At 57.7% G+C, this 21,186-nt stretch overlaps 1 protein-coding gene and 1 long non-coding RNA gene across 10 annotated transcripts in view; one reads left to right on the top strand and one right to left on the bottom strand.

Moving 5' to 3' along the window:
• The window catches only part of ANK1 (ankyrin 1), a 52,921-nt gene that overhangs the window by 13,327 nt on the left and 18,408 nt on the right, over positions 1-21,186 (bottom strand). For 6 of the 9 annotated variants that reach the window (XM_062629418.1, XM_062629410.1, XM_062629411.1 and 3 more), the window contains exons 2-19: positions 19,848-19,940; positions 10,931-11,032; positions 6,643-6,741; positions 5,670-5,768; positions 5,225-5,323; positions 4,958-5,143; positions 4,724-4,822; positions 4,121-4,219; positions 3,707-3,805; positions 3,313-3,510; positions 3,125-3,223; positions 2,681-2,779; positions 2,362-2,460; positions 2,038-2,235; positions 1,821-1,919; positions 1,644-1,742; positions 541-738; positions 216-314 (exon numbers count right to left, since the gene is read on the bottom strand). In XM_062629418.1, coding sequence (XP_062485402.1) covers positions 216-314; positions 541-738; positions 1,644-1,742; positions 1,821-1,919; positions 2,038-2,235; positions 2,362-2,460; positions 2,681-2,779; positions 3,125-3,223; positions 3,313-3,510; positions 3,707-3,805; positions 4,121-4,219; positions 4,724-4,822; positions 4,958-5,143; positions 5,225-5,323; positions 5,670-5,768; positions 6,643-6,741; positions 10,931-11,032; positions 19,848-19,940 — 2,163 coding nt within the window. Of the gene's footprint in view, positions 1-215; positions 315-540; positions 739-1,643; positions 1,743-1,820; positions 1,920-2,037; positions 2,236-2,361; positions 2,461-2,680; positions 2,780-3,124; positions 3,224-3,312; positions 3,511-3,706; positions 3,806-4,120; positions 4,220-4,723; positions 4,823-4,957; positions 5,144-5,224; positions 5,324-5,669; positions 5,769-6,642; positions 6,742-10,930; positions 11,033-12,665; positions 13,066-19,219; positions 19,382-19,847; positions 19,941-21,186 lie in introns of those variants that run through there. The other 3 variants (XM_062629417.1, XM_062629416.1, XM_062629415.1) reach the window with 3 other exon arrangements.
• Positions 15,639-18,550, top strand: LOC134169155 (uncharacterized). The gene is made up of 2 exons (XR_009966795.1): positions 15,639-15,845; positions 18,306-18,550. It is a non-coding gene; the product is annotated as an uncharacterized LOC134169155 (long non-coding RNA).

Below are 21,186 nucleotides of genomic sequence, written 5' to 3'. Positions count from 1 at the left end.
CACTGCAGAGAACATCACGTTGTGCCCAGGAGTTGTGCAAACAGGCAGGAATTGTCCTTTCAGGGAAGAGGGGGGGAGAAGAGGAAGGATTCCCAGGATATAGACAAGATGATAAGGATGCCTGCGAGAGGGGGGACTCTTGCACAAAAAGGCAAGCATTGTTCCTACTATAGCAGGCCTATAGGACCACAGCCATAGTCAGTGCACTACTTTACCCTGGTCGTTGCATCCACTGTGACTCCGTGTTTCACCAGAACATCAGCAACCAGCACATGTCCCTCTTGGGCCACGAGATGGAGAGGAGTGAGGCCACTCTGCAAAGAGAGCAGGTGTCAGCACAGTGGCAATGCCATCACTGACAGTGGCAATGCCATCACTGACAGTGGCAATGCCACCACTGCAGCTCTACCAGACTCTAACTCAGGTCCCCGACCTGGCCAAGTGACCGACCTGCTGCTGCCCAGCGCGCTGTCAGCAAGGAGCATCACTGTCTGCTCCTCACTGCTTGCTTGCCTCAAGCGGGACGTGCCAACAACCCACCTTGTTGCCCAGGTTGCCATTGGCTTGCTTGGAGAAGAGCAGTGCCACCATGTCCACGTGCCCTTCCTGGGATGCCAGATGCAGGGGGGTGACTCCCTGCATGGACTCTGCGTTTGCAGAAGCCCCGTACTGCAGCAAGCTCCTGGCCACCTCCATCTGGTTCTGCTTGGCAGCAATGTGCAGGGGGGTGTACCCGTTCTGCAGGGAGAGAGGTGCACGGCAGGGCTCAGACCAGCAGGGACAGAAAGTGCCACCTTGTCCCTCCCTCCAGGCCAGCGCATCCTTCCCATCCTCCAGAGCTCAGGGATGCAGGCTCACACCTGAACCGTCTCCTGACAGCAACCAGCCCTGACACCGAGGCCATATCCCACTCTTCCAGCCCCATCAGCACGGGGGTTTCAAAGATGGGTGAGGCTGCAGGAAGGTAAATGCCCTCCTGCAGTCATTTAGGTCCCAGTTCAACCGGTATTGGCTGTGCTGGAGCTCTCCACACATAATTCCTACAGCAGCAGCATTCAGCCACATAGAGCTGCGAGAAGCCAGGGCAGACAGAGCCCTCCTAGAACGTGTCTGGCTGAGGTGTGGAGCAAGACTCCAACAGGCAGCATTAGTATTCAGGCAGAGCCTGAGCACAGCTCTGCCCAATGCCACAGAGCAGCAGGGACTGGCGCCAGTACGGGCTGCTCCCGATGCTCCCGCATCCCGCCAGGAAGAGCCGAGTGCCAAACGGGGAGGGCCGGCAGCAGCAGCCACTTGTGTGCTGTCAGGATGCAGCTCCTGCAAACACTGTGGGAAAGGGAGGCTGCTGCTCTGCTCCCTGGGGAGCTGTTTCCCCATCCTCAGGCAGAGTGGGCTGAGCCGCGCGAGCCCTTGGGTTTTCTGACTCACTGCTTCGTAGCTGCATGCAAACATTTGTGTGTGCTTTCCCAAGCTGCCAGACCACAGCGCTGCTTGGCAGGGCTTGCCATGGAAACACATCCCCAGCGCTGCCAGCAGGGATCATCCCTGACACTGCCCGTCCTGGACCAGCACAACCGCTCGGCACTGCTGCGGAGAGTGGCTTGAGGGACATCGCTGGCCTCTGACACCCTGTCCAGCCTTACCCATGCTGAGCTGTGTGGGGAGCTCCCTTTGGGAAGCAGCAGCTTGACGATCTCCAGGTTGTTGTGGTGCACAGCCACGTGCAGCGGGGTCAGGCCGTTCTGGGGAGGAGGCCAGGGCACAGACAGGTCACACAGAGCCTGCCTGTGCCCCACGTCACCCCCAGGAGCATCGCTCACCTTCCCTGCCGCGTTGGGGTGAGCCTCGCGCGCCAGCAGCAGCTCTGCCACGTCCACCTTGCCGTACTTGGCTGCAACGTGGAGAGGGGTAAATCCTTTCTGAGGAGACAGGCAGCCCATCGCGGCGCGTCAGGGGCGAGGAGGACAGCACCGGCGCGACAACGCGGCGCAGGAGGATGCTGCCCCTCCTGTGAACGGGACGCTGGCCCCAGCCCACCTTGGTCATGCAGGTCTGGGAGGCTCCTTTCTCCAGCAGGGCCAGGGCCGTGTCCACGTGCCCTTCCCTGGCGGTGATGTGCAGAGGTGTGTGCCCCGCCGTGGTGGCCAGGTTGGGGTCGGCGCCGTTCTCCAGCAGGAGCTGGACCATTCCAGTGTGGCCGATGCGCGCGGCGCAGTGCAGAGGGGTCTGGTCGTCCTGCGAGGGAGGCGGATGTGGACCAGTCCCTTTGCCATGCCAAAAGGGCCCCAGCCCTGCTGCTGATGTTGCACAGAGCAAAGAAACCGACACCAGTGGACTACCACACGGGTTCTCGGTCCCTACCTTGGCCTTGGAGTTGGCTTTGGCTTTGTTCTGCAGCAGGTATTTTGCCACATCTGTGTGCCCAGCTCTGGCTGCCATGTGCAGGGGTGTCTCCACTTTCTGCACCAAGGAGAGGATAAAGCAGTGAGGCCACAGGAGGGGGAAATACCCTCCTGCAGTCATTCCTCTGGTCTGAGCACAGGGGAGCAGTGCCCACAACCCTTCCTGCTCCCTACTGGTTCCTCCTGCCAGCACAGAGCAGGGGCTGCAGAGGGAGCAGGGATCCCCATCTCCTGCTGGGCCCTGCCATGCCGAGTTCCCAAGCCATGGTGGCACTCACCACATTGGACACGTTAGGAGAGGCTCCACGCTGCAGCAGGGTCTTGACGATGGGCAGGTGCCCCATGAAGGCAGCCACATGCAGGGGGGTCAGGCCGGACTGCAGAGAGAAAGGGGCCAGGAGCCAAGATGGGGGATGATTGCTTTGCCACCATCGATTCCTGCCCCTTCCTCCCTGTCCCTGCGGCACGCTCCAGCACAGGGGAAAGCTCTCATCCCAGCAGCCTGAGTGGAATACGGAGACCTACAGCCTCCCCTTGCAGTCCCCTGCCCTGCAGGGAGCAGCTGTGGAGAGATGCTGCCAAGCTCAGCATGTCCTGAGCTGCAAAGAGCTCTCAGCTGTGATGAAGAAGGCGCCTGGGGACCAGCAAAGCCAACAAGGCCATCACCCCCTGCTCTGCACTGGCAGCAGCAGGATTGATGGGGCGGGCTGCATCCCACCTACCTCGGTGACAGCATCGATGGATGCTCCTGTCTTCAGCAGCAGCTCCATTACCCGGATGTGGTTCTTCTTGCAGGCGATGTGGAGGGGTGTGAAGCCATTCTGCAGACGGAGGGATGGATGCAGGGTCACCTGTGAGAACCCTCCCTGTGTGCACCCCAGCCCTGTGCCTGCCCCAGGTCACTACTCACCAGTGCTCGGGAGTTGGGCTTGGCCCCCTTCTCCACCAGCAGCTTGGCCACGCGGTGATGCCCGCAGTGCGCGGCCACGTGCAGCGGCGTGAGGTGGTCCAGGGTGATGTCGTCGATCTCAGCACCGTACTGCAGGAGCAGGCGCACGCAGTCCAGGTGGTCGCCCTGCGCTGCCATGTGCATCGGCGACAAGCCGTTCTGTGACCAGGGAGAGGAGCATCAGCGCTGGGCAGGAGGGTCCGGCCACAGCGCCGCCCCTTTACCCCTTGGGCAGGCCAAAACCTCAGCCCCAGCATTGCCACGGGTGGCATCGGTGATGCACAAGCCTTGTTACCCACCCCATCCTGCCCTGGGACCTGGCAGCAAGCACAACCCCACAGCGTCTCCTGGGTACCTTGGTTTTGGCTTGAATGGGAGCGCCGTGGTCCAGCAGGATCTCTGCAATCCGCACGTGTCCATTGCGAGCTGCGCAGTGGAGAGGGGTCAGCTCATCCTGCAGAGAGAGAAGGGCTCAGTGTGGGCAAGGAAGGGCAAGGCCCCCCCTCAGGCAGCAGAGTTAACAGGGACTTTGGACTTGGCTTGTAAAATTAGGCAAAACAGAGCTTTTCCTCTCCTGAAGCCCCCCCCTCCCTGCTGCAGCCATGCAGCCTCCTCGCATCTCCACATGAACCTGGTCCATCCCCTTGGTGCAGCGGGGACCTTCCCTCGCACACCCAGCAAGGTGCTCTCATGCACTGGGCACTGCTCCCTGGGCACAAGGAGCTTAGCGAGGGGGACGGCCCATGTACCTGCTGGTAAACAGGCTCACCTTGGTCCTTGTCTCTATCTGGGCGCCGCGGTCCAGCAGCAGCCGCACCATGATGATGTTGCCCCGGCGCGAGGCTATGTGCAGGGGAGTGATCCCATTCTGCAGAGGGACAGAGGGCTGTTAGGGGGGAGCGCTCAGTGGCTGGTTTAGGGTCACTCGAGGAATGACCATGAGAGGTATCAGTGGGTTTAATATGATTTATAAAGGTATAACATGATTTATAAAGGTATGCCTGAACAGAACTCCGTGGCAAGGCTCCATCTACTGCTTAGTACATGGATGAAGCATACAGAGGAAAATCGAGGTGAAACTGAGCTAAAGAGGGGACTAAAGGCACAAATGGTAAGGGAGACCCTGCTACTGAGTCATGAGGTTCAGAATAGACCCCCACTTGCTTCCTAAACTCCTGATGGAGGCCAGGTGTGGCTGGATCTAGTGCTACCCTCAGACTTTGTCAGCAGTTTGTGTCTAATGGGATGTATAAAGGAAAACTTTATACATCTTTTATAGATTTTTACATAAATACATATGTGTATAAAACCCTGCATCCTCCTCTGGTGCTGCAGCGTTCCCACTCCCAGCAGTTTCCCACCATGCGCTCACCTGGGGTGTGAAGTTGACACTGGCTCCACGGTTCAGCAGTAGTTGGGCCACGCTGAGATTCTCATAATGGGCTGCAATGTGCAAGGGGGTAAATCCAGTCTAGGGGAAAGAAGGAGGGATCAGCCCAGCCAGAATGCTCCCTGCTGAAAGGATGGACAAACACAGCATACCAAGCTGCTGCTCTCCACAGGGACACGGGAAAGCTCCCAGGGGCAGGACGGGGAAGGCACGCACCTTGGAGAGGACGTCGGCGTTGGGGTCGTTCTGCAGCAGCACGGCAGCCGTGCGAGTGTCATCATTGCGGGCTGCGATGTGCAGGGCGGGCAGGCGGACCTTCCCCTTCGTGCCGTAGTTGATGAGGTGAGCCACCACGTTCTCGTGCCCTTGCTGCAGAGCCACGGCCAGAGGCGTGAAGCCGTCCTGTCAAGGAGAGGCGGGTTGGAAGGGGAGAGCCGTGGCACCACGTCCAGCACGGCCCTAGGGTGCTCCCAAGGGTCTCACCTCTGTGGCTACGTTCTGGTTGGCTCCGTTTTCCAGCAAGAACTTGACGACTTCCAGGTGGTTTTCCTGCGCTGCCATGTAGAGGGGTGTGAAGCCTTTCTGCAAGCACAAGGCCATGCGCATCAACACAGCTCTTCCTCGAGTTCCTCAAGCTCTTTGCAGACCTACACCCCATCAACACCCACACCCCCAGCTCATAAACTGGGGCAAAAGCATACACAGTGAGGGTGTGAAAAAGGAAGAAATAGCGAGGGTTGAGCAGTCACAGGGAGCTACAGCTCCGGGCTCCCCACACATAAACCCAGAGGATGCTTTGCAGCAACAGTCAACCCAGGAGATGCTGCCTGCTGCTCCCTGCCACTGCTCTCCCTTGCCTCAAGCCGGGCACAGCTCCCATCATCGTGCACGCTGGGTGCTTTTCCCAGCGCATCCCAGCTCGCTGTACCTGTGATTGTGCATTGACGTTGGCCCCGTAGTTCACCAGCTCCCGGACCACGTCCTGCTGTCCAGCCAGGGCAGCGATGTGCAGGGCTGTGTTCCCCTTCTGAAAGACACCACGGAGCAGTGCTTAGGGGCTGGAGCAGCCCAGAGTGCTGGGGAAAGGTGGGCCCGACACGTGTTCATGTATGTGCAAAGAGAGCAGCTGCCCAGGGGAAGGCTGTGGGGCTCTGCAGCCCATGCCCCATCCCTGCTATAGCCCAGGCAGCTACCCTGCACACTTGCTGGACTGAGAAGAGAGTGATTTCATCTTCCCCATGGAGTTCCTGGCAGCCAAAGCTGTATGCGCTGTCAGGCTCCGTGTACCTCCAGCACCAGGAGGGGAGGGAGGATGGGGGAGCTGAGCTGGCAGCCTTCAGGCGAAGCTGCAGTGTGCATCCCAGCCGAGCCGAGGGATGGCGAGCGGGCTGGGAAGCGCAGGCACAGGCTCTTCGGTGCCTTTGGGTGGTGCGGCAGAGCACCAGGCTCCACGGGGAGGTGCCAAGCCGGACCCCCCCCCTCCACCTTCCTCCTCCTGCTCCCGCAGCCCTTCAGATGGTGCTGGAGGCTGCTCCTTTGTCAGCCCCGTTGTGTCGCTCGTCACGGAGCGAGCACCGCTCCCCGCCGGCAGGGAATGATGCAAGGAGGGAATGATGCAAGCAGGGAATGCTGCGTTATTTACGGAGCAGCAGAGCTCCACAGGCTTGCGACAGTGGTACCAAGGCCACCTCCGTGCTGCAGCACACGGGGGCTGACCCGAGCCGGCTGCCAGCTCCAGGAGATGTAAGGACAGCACTCGCTGTGGCTTCCTTACTCCGCTCCTGAGCTCACAGTGGTCCCCATGGGGGTGAGGAGCCCCCCATCTCCTCCAGCAGCACAGCCTGATTCGCTGCCCAGGGTGTGGAGTTGTGATTAACGTGACCGGATTCCCTTGTCCTCACCTTGGTCGTTGTCTCCAAAACAATCTCCTTGTGCAGCAGCTCCACCACCATCTTCACGTGCCCCTCCTTGGAGGCCAGGTGCAAGGCGTTCAGCCCGTTCTGGAGGGAGCAAAGGTGGGAGAGGGGCATCAGTGACCTGATGGGGCTCTCAGAGGAACCCCCTACCCTGAGCTCTCTTGCAGACACGACTGCAGGCACTTGGCCCACCTTGGAGAAGGTCTGTTGCCTTGCTCCTGAGCCACGCACTGGCACCCAGTACAGCCACAGCACGTTCCATGCTGCCAGGGCACTGGAATACCGAGCTGCTGAGTAATGCTGGAGGTTTCTTCATGAGTAAAACATGCATTTCCTATGGATGGGTGGCACCGCAGCCCCTGTGTGTGTGTCTGGCCCCACGGGCACTGCTTCAGTCCTTCCCACTCATGACACAGCCCTGATACCAGCTCCATTCTTTGCTCAAGTGACTTTCCTTGGGGGGTGCCTGTCCCTGCAATTGCTTTTCCAACCTAAGCCCTAGAGCTGTGTGTGTGCACCAGAGCTGCTGTGTGAATGCACCTACAAGCCTTTAGCATTTACATGGACACAAGTGCAGTGAGAAGCTCTTCATGGGACAATGATTTTGTCAAGCAGCAGCCAGATTTAATCCACATCAGTTCAGAAGCTCCCAGCCCAGCAGCTGGCTTCATCCTGCCTTTGCCCTCCGACAGCCCCATCCTGCAGCCCATGCTCACAGTGCAGCGGCAGCAAAGGATGCAGATGCAGTGCTGGCTGTAAGCTCTGTCAGTGCCAGCGAGCTCTCAGACAACTGAAGTCACTTCTCAGGAACATCTCTGCCTGTGCCCTAGTTTAGCTTCCCTTTATCCTACACATGGAGCCTGAGCATAGGAGCCAAGGGCTGTAGCATCCCTGGGCTGTCAGAAGGAGGTGTCAGCACCCTAGAGGCTGCTAAGACAGCTTCTGCTCCATTATTTCCATTTCTTCCACTTCCCAGATAGGAACAAAAGGGCTGGGATCTTTCCTGGCAAAGAGGCCACATACTTGCAGGCAATTTCGGATGTCACTGCTTCCCATAAGGCAAACTCCCCTTGTCCCTCGCTTCTCCCAGGTGGAGGCACTATGTTTACTCACCCCTATGCAATGCTGTCACGGGGCAGAGAGGTGCCAGCTCCCTGGGAGCACACAGTCCTGCCCAAGCACAACACCTCCCAGCCATCTGTTTCAGCTCCTGTACTGGATGATCTCTTCACAGAATTGCTTCATCCCCACCTGAATATATGTAGGGGAGCAGAAAATGCAGGGAGGCTCCAGTTCCAGCCTTTAATACTTCAGTTGGAACAGCTTTGGGAGCATTATGATGCTGGAATAGGGTTTTCCACCTGCTCTCACTCACAGCACCAGCTATGAGGAACCACAGCCAAAGAAGCACGGATTCTTTTGCTCAAGTCTGATTACAGCCCAAGAAGGAAAAACCCCAAACCCCACAGGCTTCCTCTGTGCCCCCGAGCCTTGAGCACGAAAGAGCTGCTTCCAAGGGAAGGTTAAGTGGGAATTCTACAGCATCCCCAGAACACAGCCACTGAAAGGAAATGCTCCCCAGCCAGGCTACGCTGAGCCCATCACCTCGGTCAAGCCCAGCTTCTTTCACTGCACCACCCCTGCACAGCCCCATACAGATGGTCGCTGACACCCTTACCTTCATGAGCTCACAAGCTGGGTACATGGCCACAGACACATACCTCTTTCTCTGTCAAACTCCTGACACAGATGCCCCATTGCTCCCCTCAGCAAGGGATTCACAAATAACACTTTGAACACTGCAAACCTGGGAGGAATCATTATTCTCCTACAGCAATAAGTGCATTGTCTGCAGAACATTGTTTCCCAGTGGATATTGCTGCTCCAGGAGCAATAGGGGCTGCTTTGCACATTTGCTGTTGGCTTGACAGCTCATCTGACCCAGAACCGCCACAGGATGTGCTTCATTGGAAAGGTGCTGAGTTCCCTCACTAAGGGCCATAAACCCTTCCCAGGAATCCCAGTTGCCGGCTGCCAATGCGACAAACACAGCTGCAGACAGCCACAAAAGGCAGGACTTTGCACTTCGCCTGTACCAAAGCAGGGCCCTGCCTGGGCTGCCCATCAGGGCTGAGGCTGACCACCCCAGCAGAGACATCTTCTGGTACCCCTGTGCTAGCACAGCGCTGCTCCCTGCTGGAGGGGGTCCTGGCGGTGAGATGTGCTCATCCTCAGGCCTCCAGCTCCTCAGGGATGCGATGGGAGCATGCAGGAACTCGAGACACGGGAGAGGTGGATGATGAAGACACTGATGCAGGTGGCAGCAATGAAGGGGATGAAGCGGCAGGATGAAGATCAGATGGCATGTCAAGGTCTCTGCACTTGAGCAAGAATACAGGGCCTGTGGGATAGGTCTGACCACATATATCCCTCTTTATTCGATACAGGACATGTGAGGTTGGACCTTTCCCACAGGTCTGATATTCCTCAGAAGGAAACCCCAAAGTGCCATCTAACCTCAGGGAGATGGCAGGAACCAGTGCAAAGATGTCACTGAAAGAACAGTCTCATGCTGCTGTAGCCACGTGCTGCCCATCAAGGTGTTACATCCCCTCATCAACACCAACAATCTGGCTGGAGACAGAGCCCATCAGTGGAGGCAGCTGATGACTGACCATCCCTCAGGGTGAAGAAGTAGTTCAAAGCCATCCCCTAGCTTGTAGCTGGGTGTCCCTGGTTTAATTCCTTGCAGAGCTCTCCCCAGCACCATGTATTTCTTGTGCACTAGATCAGTACAGGAGCAGTGCACATAGAAATCCTCCCTCTGCTTTCAGGCCTGAGCAAGCACCTGTGGTGTGCCCTGCTTGTGACACCCAACAGCCAGAGAACTGGCAGGAGGGGATGCTCAAGCCATTGGTGACCAGGAAAACAGGGTTTTCCCTGCCAGGCTTTGCACACACAGGGCATATAGGAAGGTGGCAGCATCCATCCTGTGAGGAGAGCAGCACAGGGATCTCCGTGCTCCTGCTTTCCCAGAGGGAGCAGTGAGTACATTAAACACCTCATTGCCCCTATTCATTTCCCCTTCTCTCAAACCCTGTGCAACAAATGTGGGCTCAGAGCCTCTAAACCCATCGACAGGACCCCACAGATTCAAAGGACTCAAACTGAAAGCTTTCTGCCTCTTCTCACTACACCTCTCTGATCTAAATCCCTTACGGCCCCACACAGCCCGGGGGTAGAAGCCTCCTGAAAGTATCTGGATGCTGATTACGAACTAATAACCCAGATAACGCAGCGATGAACAAAAGGAGCATCTCCGAGCCTTCCCCAAGCCTCATCGAGCGCCCCAGAGAGAACGCAAGCCTCAGTGTGCCCAGGACCCCTGCACGGTGCCACGGCTCGGAACAGGAGCTGGCAGCATCCCCCGCCTGCAGTACCCGGCACCGGCCTCTGCAGTGCACACATCAGCCGGTCCGAGCTCTGCTTCACGCTGCTGAAGCAGAGCAGGCCCTTGTGCTCCCTGCTGAGTCAGCCTCCCCCAGCACCGGCCTGCCGCAGGCTCCCTGGTCCCCCCAGCTCATCCCCAGCAGCCCGGTCTCTCCCCCCGCAGCCCCGGGTCAGGATGAGCCGCTTGCATTTGGCAGCCGCACAGGTACGGGACGCTCCGTTGGGGATGTGCGAGCGCTGCCCCTGCGCCGGCAGCTCTGCGCTCCTGGGGCAGACCCGTCCCTGCTCCGGGCGAGGAGGGGCCAGCACCTCCCAGGGCATCTCCGCTGGAAACATCCCCTGCTTGGGTCAAGGGGAATCTGAAAGCCCGAGCATCGCATGCGGGGAGAATGCCCCCAGGAGTGGTTCCTGCAGCATCCCAGCCCCTGTGCTGCACAATTCACAGCTGTTTGCTCTGCCCTTTGACAAGCACATGAGCCCCTTTCATCTGTCCCAGTTACAGAAGCCTCCCTCTCTGTTTACCTGTTAAGACCCTTTGCTGTGCTCCAGCCAGGCTCCTTTAAGCTATTGCTGCCCTCCCTGCCCCAAAGACAACGGGTCCAGATGTGCCTTTGGTGATCCCTTCCCCTCCCTAGCGCACTGCGCACTGGGATCAGCGGATGTGCTCCCCATCAGCTGTGCACATGGGGAACCCCCCTGCCTCCATCCTATGGGAGCAGCACAAGGAAGGGGTGCAGTGACTGCTGCTGGGCCTGGGGAGCCACCGGGGCACATTTTCACGTGAACCAGAGATGGTAGCAGAAGCCCTGTGGGTTTCACCTACCTGGTTACAGGTGTTAATATCTACCCCATTCCTGAGGTGATCCAAGGCTTTGTCCAGGTTCCCGGATCTTGCAGCTCTCAAGAAACTGGTCGCAGCATCGGCCTTTGGGGAAAAGAAGACAAAGAATAAGACTCAGGGTCCCTCTGCTCTCGCCCATCACCAGCACAAGGCCAGCTCCGGCAGCAGAGAACGTGACTACAGAGACCAGGCAGACAAGGCAGAGCCTGGGCAGGTCAAGGTGGGACAGGCTGATAGGACCCGAGCCAGAGAGGGAGCGGCATGGTTGGGACCTGCACTTAGAGCATCCATTGGCTCACCCCAGCACTGTGGATGGGATAGGGAGGATGCTCTAAGGGCCTCCTGCAACCCTGGCAGCCTCCCTTGGCCCAGGAAATGCCCATGTCCTGGCTGAGGGACTGGAGCCGTGGTGAGCCCATCCCTGTCCAACAGAGACCACGGGTGAGCTCGGTACCGGCACCCCCCAGGCAGGGAAGTCACAGCGTTCTCCTCCATCAGGAGCAAGGCAGCGCCTCCTGGCACCACTGGAACCCAGGCAAGGCACAGCAGTACTTGAAGCAACGTTATTGAGCATTGTGAGGCAGCGAATGAAGACCATGGGATGGTTCACCAGATGCTGGAGAACAACAGGGTGAAAATGCAGTGATGTGGGGCTATGAGGCTGGGACCTTGTGCCAGTGGATGCCTCCTAGGTCCAGCCTAAAGAGCCATGAGACATCCACAGCAAGGGCACAGGATACCCTCTTCTGCCTTAAGCTCCAATAGCAAATCAGAACCCCTCTTGTACCACTCACGCTGGCCCTGACCAGGGAACCTCCCGTGCTACCAGAGCCTTTATCCTGCCATCCCAGCCCACCCTGTAGTGCCACAGCCTGGCTGCAGGGGAGCACCAAGCTTAGCAAGCTCCTGGACAGGAGCTTGAAGTGGCATGGTCACAGAGGACAGCACTGGAAGCAGATACAGGCAGGATGATGCAGCCTCAGCCATTAGAATTAAGGCTTTGAAGCAGCACAACAGCCTTCTGCTGTCCTCCCTTAGCCCATCTGCCTGAGCCTCCTACCCCAGAGCAACAGCCACATCCTGGGACCGCTGCCTTGCTACCTCCTGCAGGGCCAGTGCCTGGGGCTCACAGGGACAGTAGTGGAGGCAGCACCTCCGTGCATGCCCTGGCGCAGCCTCCGTGTGCCGATGCTCAGCCTCCTGTGCCAGTTGGCTCCATTGCCAGCAGCCCAGGGGATAGCCTGGTCCAGTGGGGACGTGCCCCCGGGCTCCCAGCAGTGCTCCTGTCATAGGGGATGATGGGCAGAAGGCAGCACTAGCGCTGTGCTTCGCACTGGGTGCCTGCCCTTGGAGCCCTGCCTGCTGTCTATAGCAAGGAAACACCGACAGGCTTCAAGCAACAGGTTGAGCACAATGAGCTCTTCCAGCTCCAGACCCTGCTAGGAGCCTCTGCATCTCGGGTCAGGATCAGTGGCGAGGCAGCACCTCAACTATGCTGCCCGCATGCCAGCCACAGCACAGACCTCCGACAGCGAAGCCAAAGCGCAGCTCAGCCAGGCTCTCCCACCCTTGGGACACGCATGGAGCTGTGAAGATTAACGTGGTAACGCTCTATAGAGGCTCCGGTCTCCCAGAGCCCCAGCAGCAGAGGCAGAAAGCAGGCAGAAAAGCAAAGCAGAGGTCTCTGCGGGCATGAAGAAGAGCGGTGGATACTCACAGCCGCGTCTGGACCGGACCTGCCCTTTCGTGCTGCCATAGTCCGGCACTTGAGCTGAAACCTGAGCCTGACGTCCCCCTTCTCCCTCCTTGGTTATCTACTCCCCAGCTTTGAGAGAGCCAGTGAGTTGCATTGCATTCTATCTAAAAATACAGGCTCGCAGCTCGCTCCGGCGCAGACCCTGCAGGGATCGCCAGCCGCTAATGGAATTTGTTCATTTTCTCTCCATTACTGTGTCAGACAGGATATTTAATACCAAGCCACCTCCGGAAAGCAAATGACTGCTGCCAAGTGCGGGGAACGGGGCAGGGCTGCCTCGGGAACAGCAGAGAAGGAGCAAGCCCCACAGACGTGCCCTGGAGCCGGCACTGCACAGGTAATAGCTGCCACCCAGGAGACGGGTCCCGGTTCCCTCCCGACCTCTGGATGCTGAGGGTCAGGGCCTTGGAGGATGCACTGGGGCTGGAGCGCTCCAGAGGTGCTGCCCCTCTGCTCCCCATGCTCGGGGATGCATAGAGGGACGCAGAGATCAGGCAGCAGCAGTCAGACAAACACATGCAACCAGAGAAGAAGGGGTCGCTCAGCTCCAAAGGGAACAGATCTGCAGCCACGCTGCCCTTCTGATGCCAGGGTGCATGGTGGGACTGACCTGGTGCTCACCGGGGAGATGAAGGCGTTGGGCTCATCGCCATCTCCCATGCGGGGACCCTGTGGGCACAGGTAGATGTGTGGATCAGAAGATACACACACATCCCAGCCAGCACAACACCGATGTGATCTCAACACAAGCACGCACACGTTGCAGTTACCATCTGCTAATAAGCACCAAGCGCAGCATGGGCATGGTATATGCACCTCCCAGTATATCCATGTGCCTCAGGATACACAGCAACTGCTTCCAGATGCGCAGGCTGCCTCTGCTGGTTCTCCTTCCTTTGGAGTTTGTAGTCGTTCTTCCCATTCCCCTTTGCCTTCCTAGCCAAAGGAGCTATTCCAGGGGGAAAAAGGAGCTGCCTCACTTGCCGTGTACCTCTTGCACTCTTATATGGCAGCTTACCCTTATACACAGGCTTCAGACATTCAAGATGTGAAGTGTCAGGAGGCTGCTGCCAGCAATTCCCTAAGGAAGACGCCTCAGATCTGGTTATTACAAGTGCTGCAAGACCTTCTAAGCTGAAAGCCACAGCACAGCACTCCGGGCTGTGCTTCGGTCCTCTTTCCCTTCCCTTTCCCTCAGGAAAAGCCTCCCTTTGCCTGCTACCTTTTCCCCTTTCCCTCTCCTGGCCCTGACGAGTGGCTCCTCTGCTCCTATTCACAGGTAGGAATAGGACTCGAAGAGCCTTGCCCTGCTCACAGCCTTGCCCTGCAAAGCATTCCTGCTGCTGCACCAGTGTCCTAACGCCTTCCCCAGCATGAGAAGCCTGGACCTGACCAAGCCCATGGCATCGTATCGGTGGCTGAGGCAATGAGCAAAGGGGAAGCGGTGCCAAAGCAAAGGCTCAGGCTGGATTTCAAGGGCTGCATCACAGGTTCAGTAATCCCGCTCTGTCTGCTGGCTGGGCTCTAATCTCTTGTGGCAGCGCCTGGCTCTGGCTCCCACTAGGGACGGGCTCCATCTGCGCAGCGCTGATAAGGGCAAGGGGGGGTCTGTGCATCGCCTGCTTGTGTGGAGCCCACTCTGAACGTGCTGCAAGGGGCTGAATCCCAAGGGCAAAAAAGGGTCTGGGGACTTGTGCTGGTGTCACGGTGTTTTCTGGGTCACAAAGGCAGGAAGCGAGCAGCCACGCTGCTGGAAGGCACGTGTGCATCCTGCTGTGCTGCCCTCTGCACCCTATCTGCCCGCTCATCCCTTCTGTCTGCAGGAGCAATGAGGCAGCCTGAGCAGGGACTGCAACTCCTTCCCATACAGCACCCGGCACGAGGAAGGGCTGAGCTGGCTTCTTGCTGAGGAGCTCAAGAGGAGGTGGGGGGACCCCTTCACACACAGCTCCTCAGCTCCTGCTCTGGGCAGGACCAAAGGTGCCAAAAGAAAGGGCCTGGGTGCCCTTGCCAAGAGGTCTCTGACCCATGCCACACCACCACCACACAGCACCAAGGCAGGAGACGGGCAGCATACCTGCTCAGAGGCTGCTGGTACCCACCAGACCTGCTCACTGCCTGCAGAAGCAGTGCTCTGATGTCAAAACCATTCCCTGCTCAACTGGAAGAGATGCAAGGACTTCTTACAGAGAGGGAAGAATGGGGGAGATGCAGTCACTGTGAGGGTTTTAAATGCCTGTATTTTCTTCACTCTCTACCCAAAGGTATCCCACAGCCAGAGCTGCCTTGCAACTGAACCATGCAGAGTCTCTATCCCCAGTTCCATCACGCAGCCCCTGCCTTTCCTCTTCCCTGGTCTCTACCTTCAGAGTCTCTGGTCTCACTGTGGAAAATGGCTGCTCTTACACCAATGCAGGCTTCCAAATAACAAATCACTTCCCATGCCTTGGGGAGCAAGATGCTCCCTGCCCCATGGCTGTGTGACCTGCTTGCTGGAAAGCCTGGTCTGCTCTGCATGGACCTGTGTGGCAGCTTTGCCTTAGCCCCTGCATGGCAGAGGCAGAAGGATGCAGACCCGGCCCATGCAGCCATCCTTGGGGCAGGCAGCCAGCCCGGGCACTCATTCAGTTTTGTTTCTTCCAGGCCTAGCTACTGGAAAGCATTGTCAGTGAGGAACAGCAGGCTTTGCTGTGTGAAAAGCTTCCTATGGTTGCAAAGGTGTGGAAAGCAGTCACTCCGCTACACGGGCTCCTTGCTGTCTCATGAGCTGGGCCATGAATGACAGCTCTGCATCTTCCCTTTTGTGTTCTTTGGAAGCCGTGTGCTCCTTCCAACAAGGAGCTTAGCAGCTCCTGCTCTGCGCGCTGTAGGCATCTGTCTGCTGCTCCAAAGCCCCTTATCGAGAGCCACACGTGCCACCCTGCATACGAGGAGCAAAGTCAGCCGAGGCGTCTTGCAAACTGGGATGTGCAAACTGTTGTGATCAGCACAGAAACAGCACCAGGAGGGCCACAATCTCTCCCCAGAGCCTTTCCAGCAAGGCAACACCCAGCAGGCTGGCCAGCACGCCGTCACCCCAACAACCAAAGAGCCCCAGGACCAGCAGCGAGATGCCAACGTGAACCCTGGCCCCAAAGCCAGGTTTTGCTATGGGTATCCTACCTAGAAGGTGTGGGGAAAGGTCCAGCTCACACCTAAGAGGTCAGCCGGGCACTTCCAGTCGCTAGTGCCAGGGTGCTGGCATCTAAGGTCAGTGCTGCCGGCTGGGGAGGTAGAACAAGAGCCCCTGCAACAGCCCCTGATGTTTGCTTTGACATTTCTTGGCTTATGTGGGCTTGTGTCCAGTAATGGGCATGATCCTCACCCTTGAGACAGCAAAACCTTACAGCAGTGTAGGGGTTTCCTTTCCCAACTGAGGGATTCCTCTGGAGCCGGAGCTCATTTGGACCTCCCTGCCCTGCAGACATCAAGTGCTGCGTCTGCAGGTGATAACCTGGATCCTTTCTCGTCAGATGAGAAGGATATGGCAGTCCTGGAAACACAATAAAGCAGCTGCAGAGGTTAAGAGCAGTCAAAGATGGTACCTAAGGTCTGCCTAAGACGATCAGGGAAGGTCAGGAAAACAGAGCTGGAGATTCACCTCGGGATGCTCAGAAGCCGCAGTCGCACTGTCTGCCTTACAGGAACTTCCCTTTCTGTATTCAGAGGAACCTGACACTCTCCGTGCTGCAAACAAAACCTCCTGGCAGGTTTCTGCCTTCCAAGTGGCACAGGCAGCATTCAGAGAGCATCTCCAGAGAGCCCGCAGCAGCAAAGCCTCAGGCAGGCAGGCAGCGAAGCGCGGAGCAGAGGCCACCAGGCACGGGCTGCAAACCCAGAGGGAAGGGAAAAGCAAAAGCACTGGGAAAAATCCATCAGATAAAAGGATAAATCCATACGCCCGGATTCTGTTCTCCCATCATCCTCATCCCTGCCCCCAGCACTGAAGGCAGATAAACCCATATGCCCAAGTTCTGCTCTCCAAGCATCCTTGCCTCTGCCCACACGGTTTAGGGCAGGTTGGCATATCTTAATAGGACCGAGGAGAAGTCAAGACACAAGAGGTCATTTCTGCAAGGCATCGGCTTTGCTCTAATTCCATGCACCAGCCTGAGCCCTGTATTCATGCTCCTGTCTGCTGAGCGGAGATCCCACAATAGCCCCAAGCCACGTACCAGAGGCTGATGGCTTTTGTGCCCTGCAGAGATCCCAGACCAGAATGCAAGGGGGAGCCCAAGCGTCTTGGGAGCATGCAGGAAATGAAGGATCTGCTCTCATTCCAGCAGCAAGGGGCTGTTAGAGCTGGAAGGGAACTCGGCACAACTGGTAAAGAAGTCCCAAAGCAAAAGGAAGGAAGGAAACTTGTCAGTTTGAAAGCACTGAAGAGGGGCAGGCTTTCAGACCAGCCCCTGCATCAGGCTCAGTCCTCCTCCTTTATATAACCACGAGTGACTACCTCTGGAAAGCCCATTTTGAGCACTGAACAGGAGAGGTAGCTCTGGACTGTGCAGCTCAGGGTTAACTCCATCCCTGCCGACCACATTCAGACACAGACATTGTGCAGCCCTTTGGCTCCTTCCTTCCCCCCTCCCTGGTCCCCTTGGCTGGCTGCTGGACCTGGAATGGGTTCAGGTCTGTGAGGGGGGGATACCAGAAACAGCTTAATCGGTGCTCAGCAAGGGCTTGGGAGCTGCCCCTGTGCAGCAGACTGATCCTTCTGATAAGGTGTTACAGCCTCCACCTCTGTGGAAGCTCCCAGCTGCTGCTCAGGAGTTCTCTAAGTAGCAGCACTAAGATCTTGTCCTGCCATTCGCAGACCATCACTTCCCCGATGCAGCACAGTGCTGGGTCCAGCAGCGGTGAGTGGAGAGAGGAACAGGGTCCAGGCAGGGACCTGGAGCCCAGGACAGAGTTCCTTCCACACAGAGCCAAAGCAGGGCAAGAATTAACAGAGCTCCTGCCAGCTGGGACCGTGCGCATCCAGGGGAAAGCTGTCACTCTGCTTTGATGTGAGCAGGAGCCTCTGCTCTCTGCATATCCTGAAAAAGAAAAGCTATTTTTACCTTACCAGAAAACACACAGACTGCGACTGAAGACAATACAGCAGCGCTCTTGCTCAGGCACTCCACCATAACAAGGATTACAGCTGCTGGGAGAGATGCAGCAGCATTGTAACTGCTTGCTGTCTCCTGCTTCCCTAAGGCTCTTCCTCCCCTTGGACCATGACATCCTATGACTATAGGGATGCTGGGGAGGGACTCTTCATTAGACTGTAGTGATAGGACAAGGGGTGATGGGTTCAAACTTAAGCAGGGGAAGTTTAGATTGGATATAAGGAGGAAATTCTTTCCTGTTAGGGTGGTGAGGCACTGGAATGGGTTGCCCGGGGAAGTTGTGAATGCTCCATCCCTGGCAGTGCTCAAGGCCAGGTTGGACGAGGCCTTGGGTGAGATGGTTTAGTGTGAGGTGTCCCTGCCCATGGCAGGGGGTTGGAACTGGATGATCTTAAGGTCCTTTCCAACCCTGACTATTCTATGATTCTATGACCCGTATGGACACCAGGCAGTCAGGAGAGCTCTAGCAGGTGCCAGTGCAAGGGGAAAAGCAGAGACGTGCTCTGACCTGCCCGGTGCAGGCCATGGACTGGGGCACACCTCACACACCAGCTTCCAGCCTGCCCTGGGCAATGGGCACTCAGGAGATGCCCTGGAGTCCAGCCCATGCCACCGGGGTCTGCACCAGTGCCTCACGCAAAACCTGCCTTTGCTTTCCTAGTGATGCTTATAACCTGCTCCTTACTTCTGCAGTCTGCTCTGAGTCACTGTCCCTACCTCTGCTCATCCACACGCACTCAGAGCTGCATGCTGTGAGCATCGCCGTGCCATGGCTGCAAGAGATGCACTGCGGCCAGGCTGGCCTGGCCAGTGCTTGGGGTGCAGCCTCCAGAAGCCATGCAGGGATGAAAGCACTGCCAGGAAAGCACCTATAGCACAGGCCTGGCTGTACAGCTCTGCCTGGGGAGCATGGGCTCCTTGGAGAGCAAAGGGATGTCATCCCGTGAGCCCGTCCAGAGCTTCGCTGGGTGAAACAGCAACGATGGGAACATGAGGATCAGCATTTACCATTACAGCAGCACAAAGAACCCGCACTTGGGGGCACCTCAGCAAAGCACTGGTGAGAAGGATGAGGCAGGTACAGCACCAGGGGGGTGTAGCCTCAATGCTAGGCTCTGCCACTGCCTCCCAGCATCACCTTAGGCAAGCTCCCAGCAACCTCAGAAGGGCAGCAAGCCCTTCCTGCCGTTTCTGATCCATTTAGCTGCAATCTTTCGGGCACAAGGGCCATTTTCCCTGGAGCAGCCTGCAGTCCATGTTACCGGCCAGGACAACTCCTGTGTGCAGACCAAGACCCTGAGAACTGACCTGATTCCTCTCCCCCCCCCCGCCCCAAGTCCCTCACCGTGCCCAAGTACTCACCCTCAGGTAATGCAGGCATGGCATCGCTGCAGGAGGGTCAGCCTAGCCTGGGCACTGCGATGAGCCTCGCACACCGAACGCTGCAGCCAAACCGAGTGCAAGCAGCCCGAGCGGAGGGGTTTTATCAGCAGCAGGACTCTGCCCTATCACCCTTCACACGCGCCCGCTGGCCCCATAGGGGGGGTCCTGTCTGGAGTCTCGAGATTACACATCCCACGGCAGGGGCTTGGGGGCTGCCCACGGGTGCTGAGGGAGGCTCATGCCTGAAGCACACTTCATAAACGTGCCCATGAGCTGTAAACAAGGAGGAGCCCATAAGGTGAGCCCTGCTCCTCGAACAGCGCAGGGGACGGGGAGCCTGCAGCCACACGAACCAATGCAAACCACAGGGGAGCAGCTCCGTGGGCAGAGCCACGGCGTGGTTTGTGCCGCACGAAGCAGGCTGGGCCAGAAGACCCCGCGGTGGTCACGGGTCTCCGCAGAGCTTGGCTCGGGCATAGTCCCAAATGAAGGACACGGAGATGGAACAGAAGTAGCGAATGAGGTCTAAGTGACAGCAGCTCCAGGTCCTCTGTAGGGCCCGGAGCCCACTGCAATACAATGAACGCGCCCCTTTCCCCCCTTCTACCTGCACAGCAGACTCCTGCTCCAGCATCCCTTCAGGAGATCCTTGCTTGCAGCAAGAAGGCAAGGGGTCCACAGTGGCTGGTGCATGCCCTCTCTGAAAGACACGCAAGGCAGTCACACCAGTTGTCCCCAGGAACAGACCTGCTGGAGACCGCTCCCGTCCCACCCGCTCCTGCGCTGGGGGTGACACCGTGCGGGGCAGAGAACCCTTGGATGCGGACACTGGACCGGGGACACCCTGGCAATGGGAGCACTGGGGGTGCCGGGAGCATGGCTTGGTTCCTATTGCCAGCTACCATCCACCCGGCCCCTTTGGGACTGCGGGTGCAGGAAGGACAAGGAACTTCATCCCACTAAGGTGATCGCACTGGGAAAGGGCTGGGCAGCATAAACCCAGCTTGTGGCACTCCAGAGGGAGGGAAAACAGCTCTGCCAGCTGCGTGTCCCTAGGGAATTCCTACAGAGCAGCGTCCCACTGGAAGGCTCCCCATGAGCGGCACAGGAAGGGACACGATGCTTGGGATTCCCTCACAGCCTGGCTGAGGAGGGAGGAGGAAGCAGCTGTGGTTACTGCAGGCACCATGATGGCACACAGGCTGTTTTGGCACATGCCTCCAGGCCACGTGGTGGGCAGCGATACCCCCAGGTCCCTCAAGTCTCCATTGCCCCTAAGGCAGAGCCTTTCTGCAGCCATAAGGAATGAGAAGTGCCTGACTTCAGGAGCGTCTTTGCCACGCTGGTTGCTGTCCCTTGTTGATCAGATCCATCTGAACCCTTCCCTCGAGCAGGGCTTTGCTGGTGCTTTGTCACCTTTGTCTTGCCTGTTAGGCCCAAGAGGACCACCTCAGACACAGCTTGCAGCTCTGGAGAACCCAACCGTATGGGAACAGCGCTGTCTGAGGAATCAGAGCCTGGCAGACACCAATACAGCTCCAATGAACAAATAACTCTCAATCTCTCCGTGAAAACACCTCAGATGGTCTCAGGCAGGTCCTTAACACTTACCTGTTTCCAGACCCTGAACTGATACGGGTTGGGTTGCTCACTCCCTAAGATCTTACACCGTGTCCTCTCCTTAGTGACATCCATACGGACATCCCCTTAAAGGCCTCCAAGACTGTGCAGGTCAACGCGTTGCACCCACAAAAGCTAACACAGAGTTAAACCGGCGCTCTGCAGAGGGAACTGATTCACAACAGACACCATAGGAATGCTCTCTAAGAAACAGCAGCTGAGATTTACAGCAAATAACGGCTGTCAGCTCCCACGAAGGCCCTTGTGCTCCCCTGTGGGCTTCAGGGCACTTTGCAAGCCAGGGTTCCGGTATTAAGTGCTGTTCC

Source organism: Pezoporus occidentalis, unplaced genomic scaffold, assembly GCF_034315485.1.
Source record: "Pezoporus occidentalis ecotype Australia unplaced genomic scaffold, CSIRO_AGI_Poc_V1 ctg337, whole genome shotgun sequence".
Taxonomy (NCBI): Eukaryota; Metazoa; Chordata; class Aves; order Psittaciformes; family Psittacidae; genus Pezoporus; species Pezoporus occidentalis.
The sequence above is the reverse complement of the archived record's forward strand: the minus strand, read 5'-3'. Positions and strand labels throughout refer to the sequence as shown.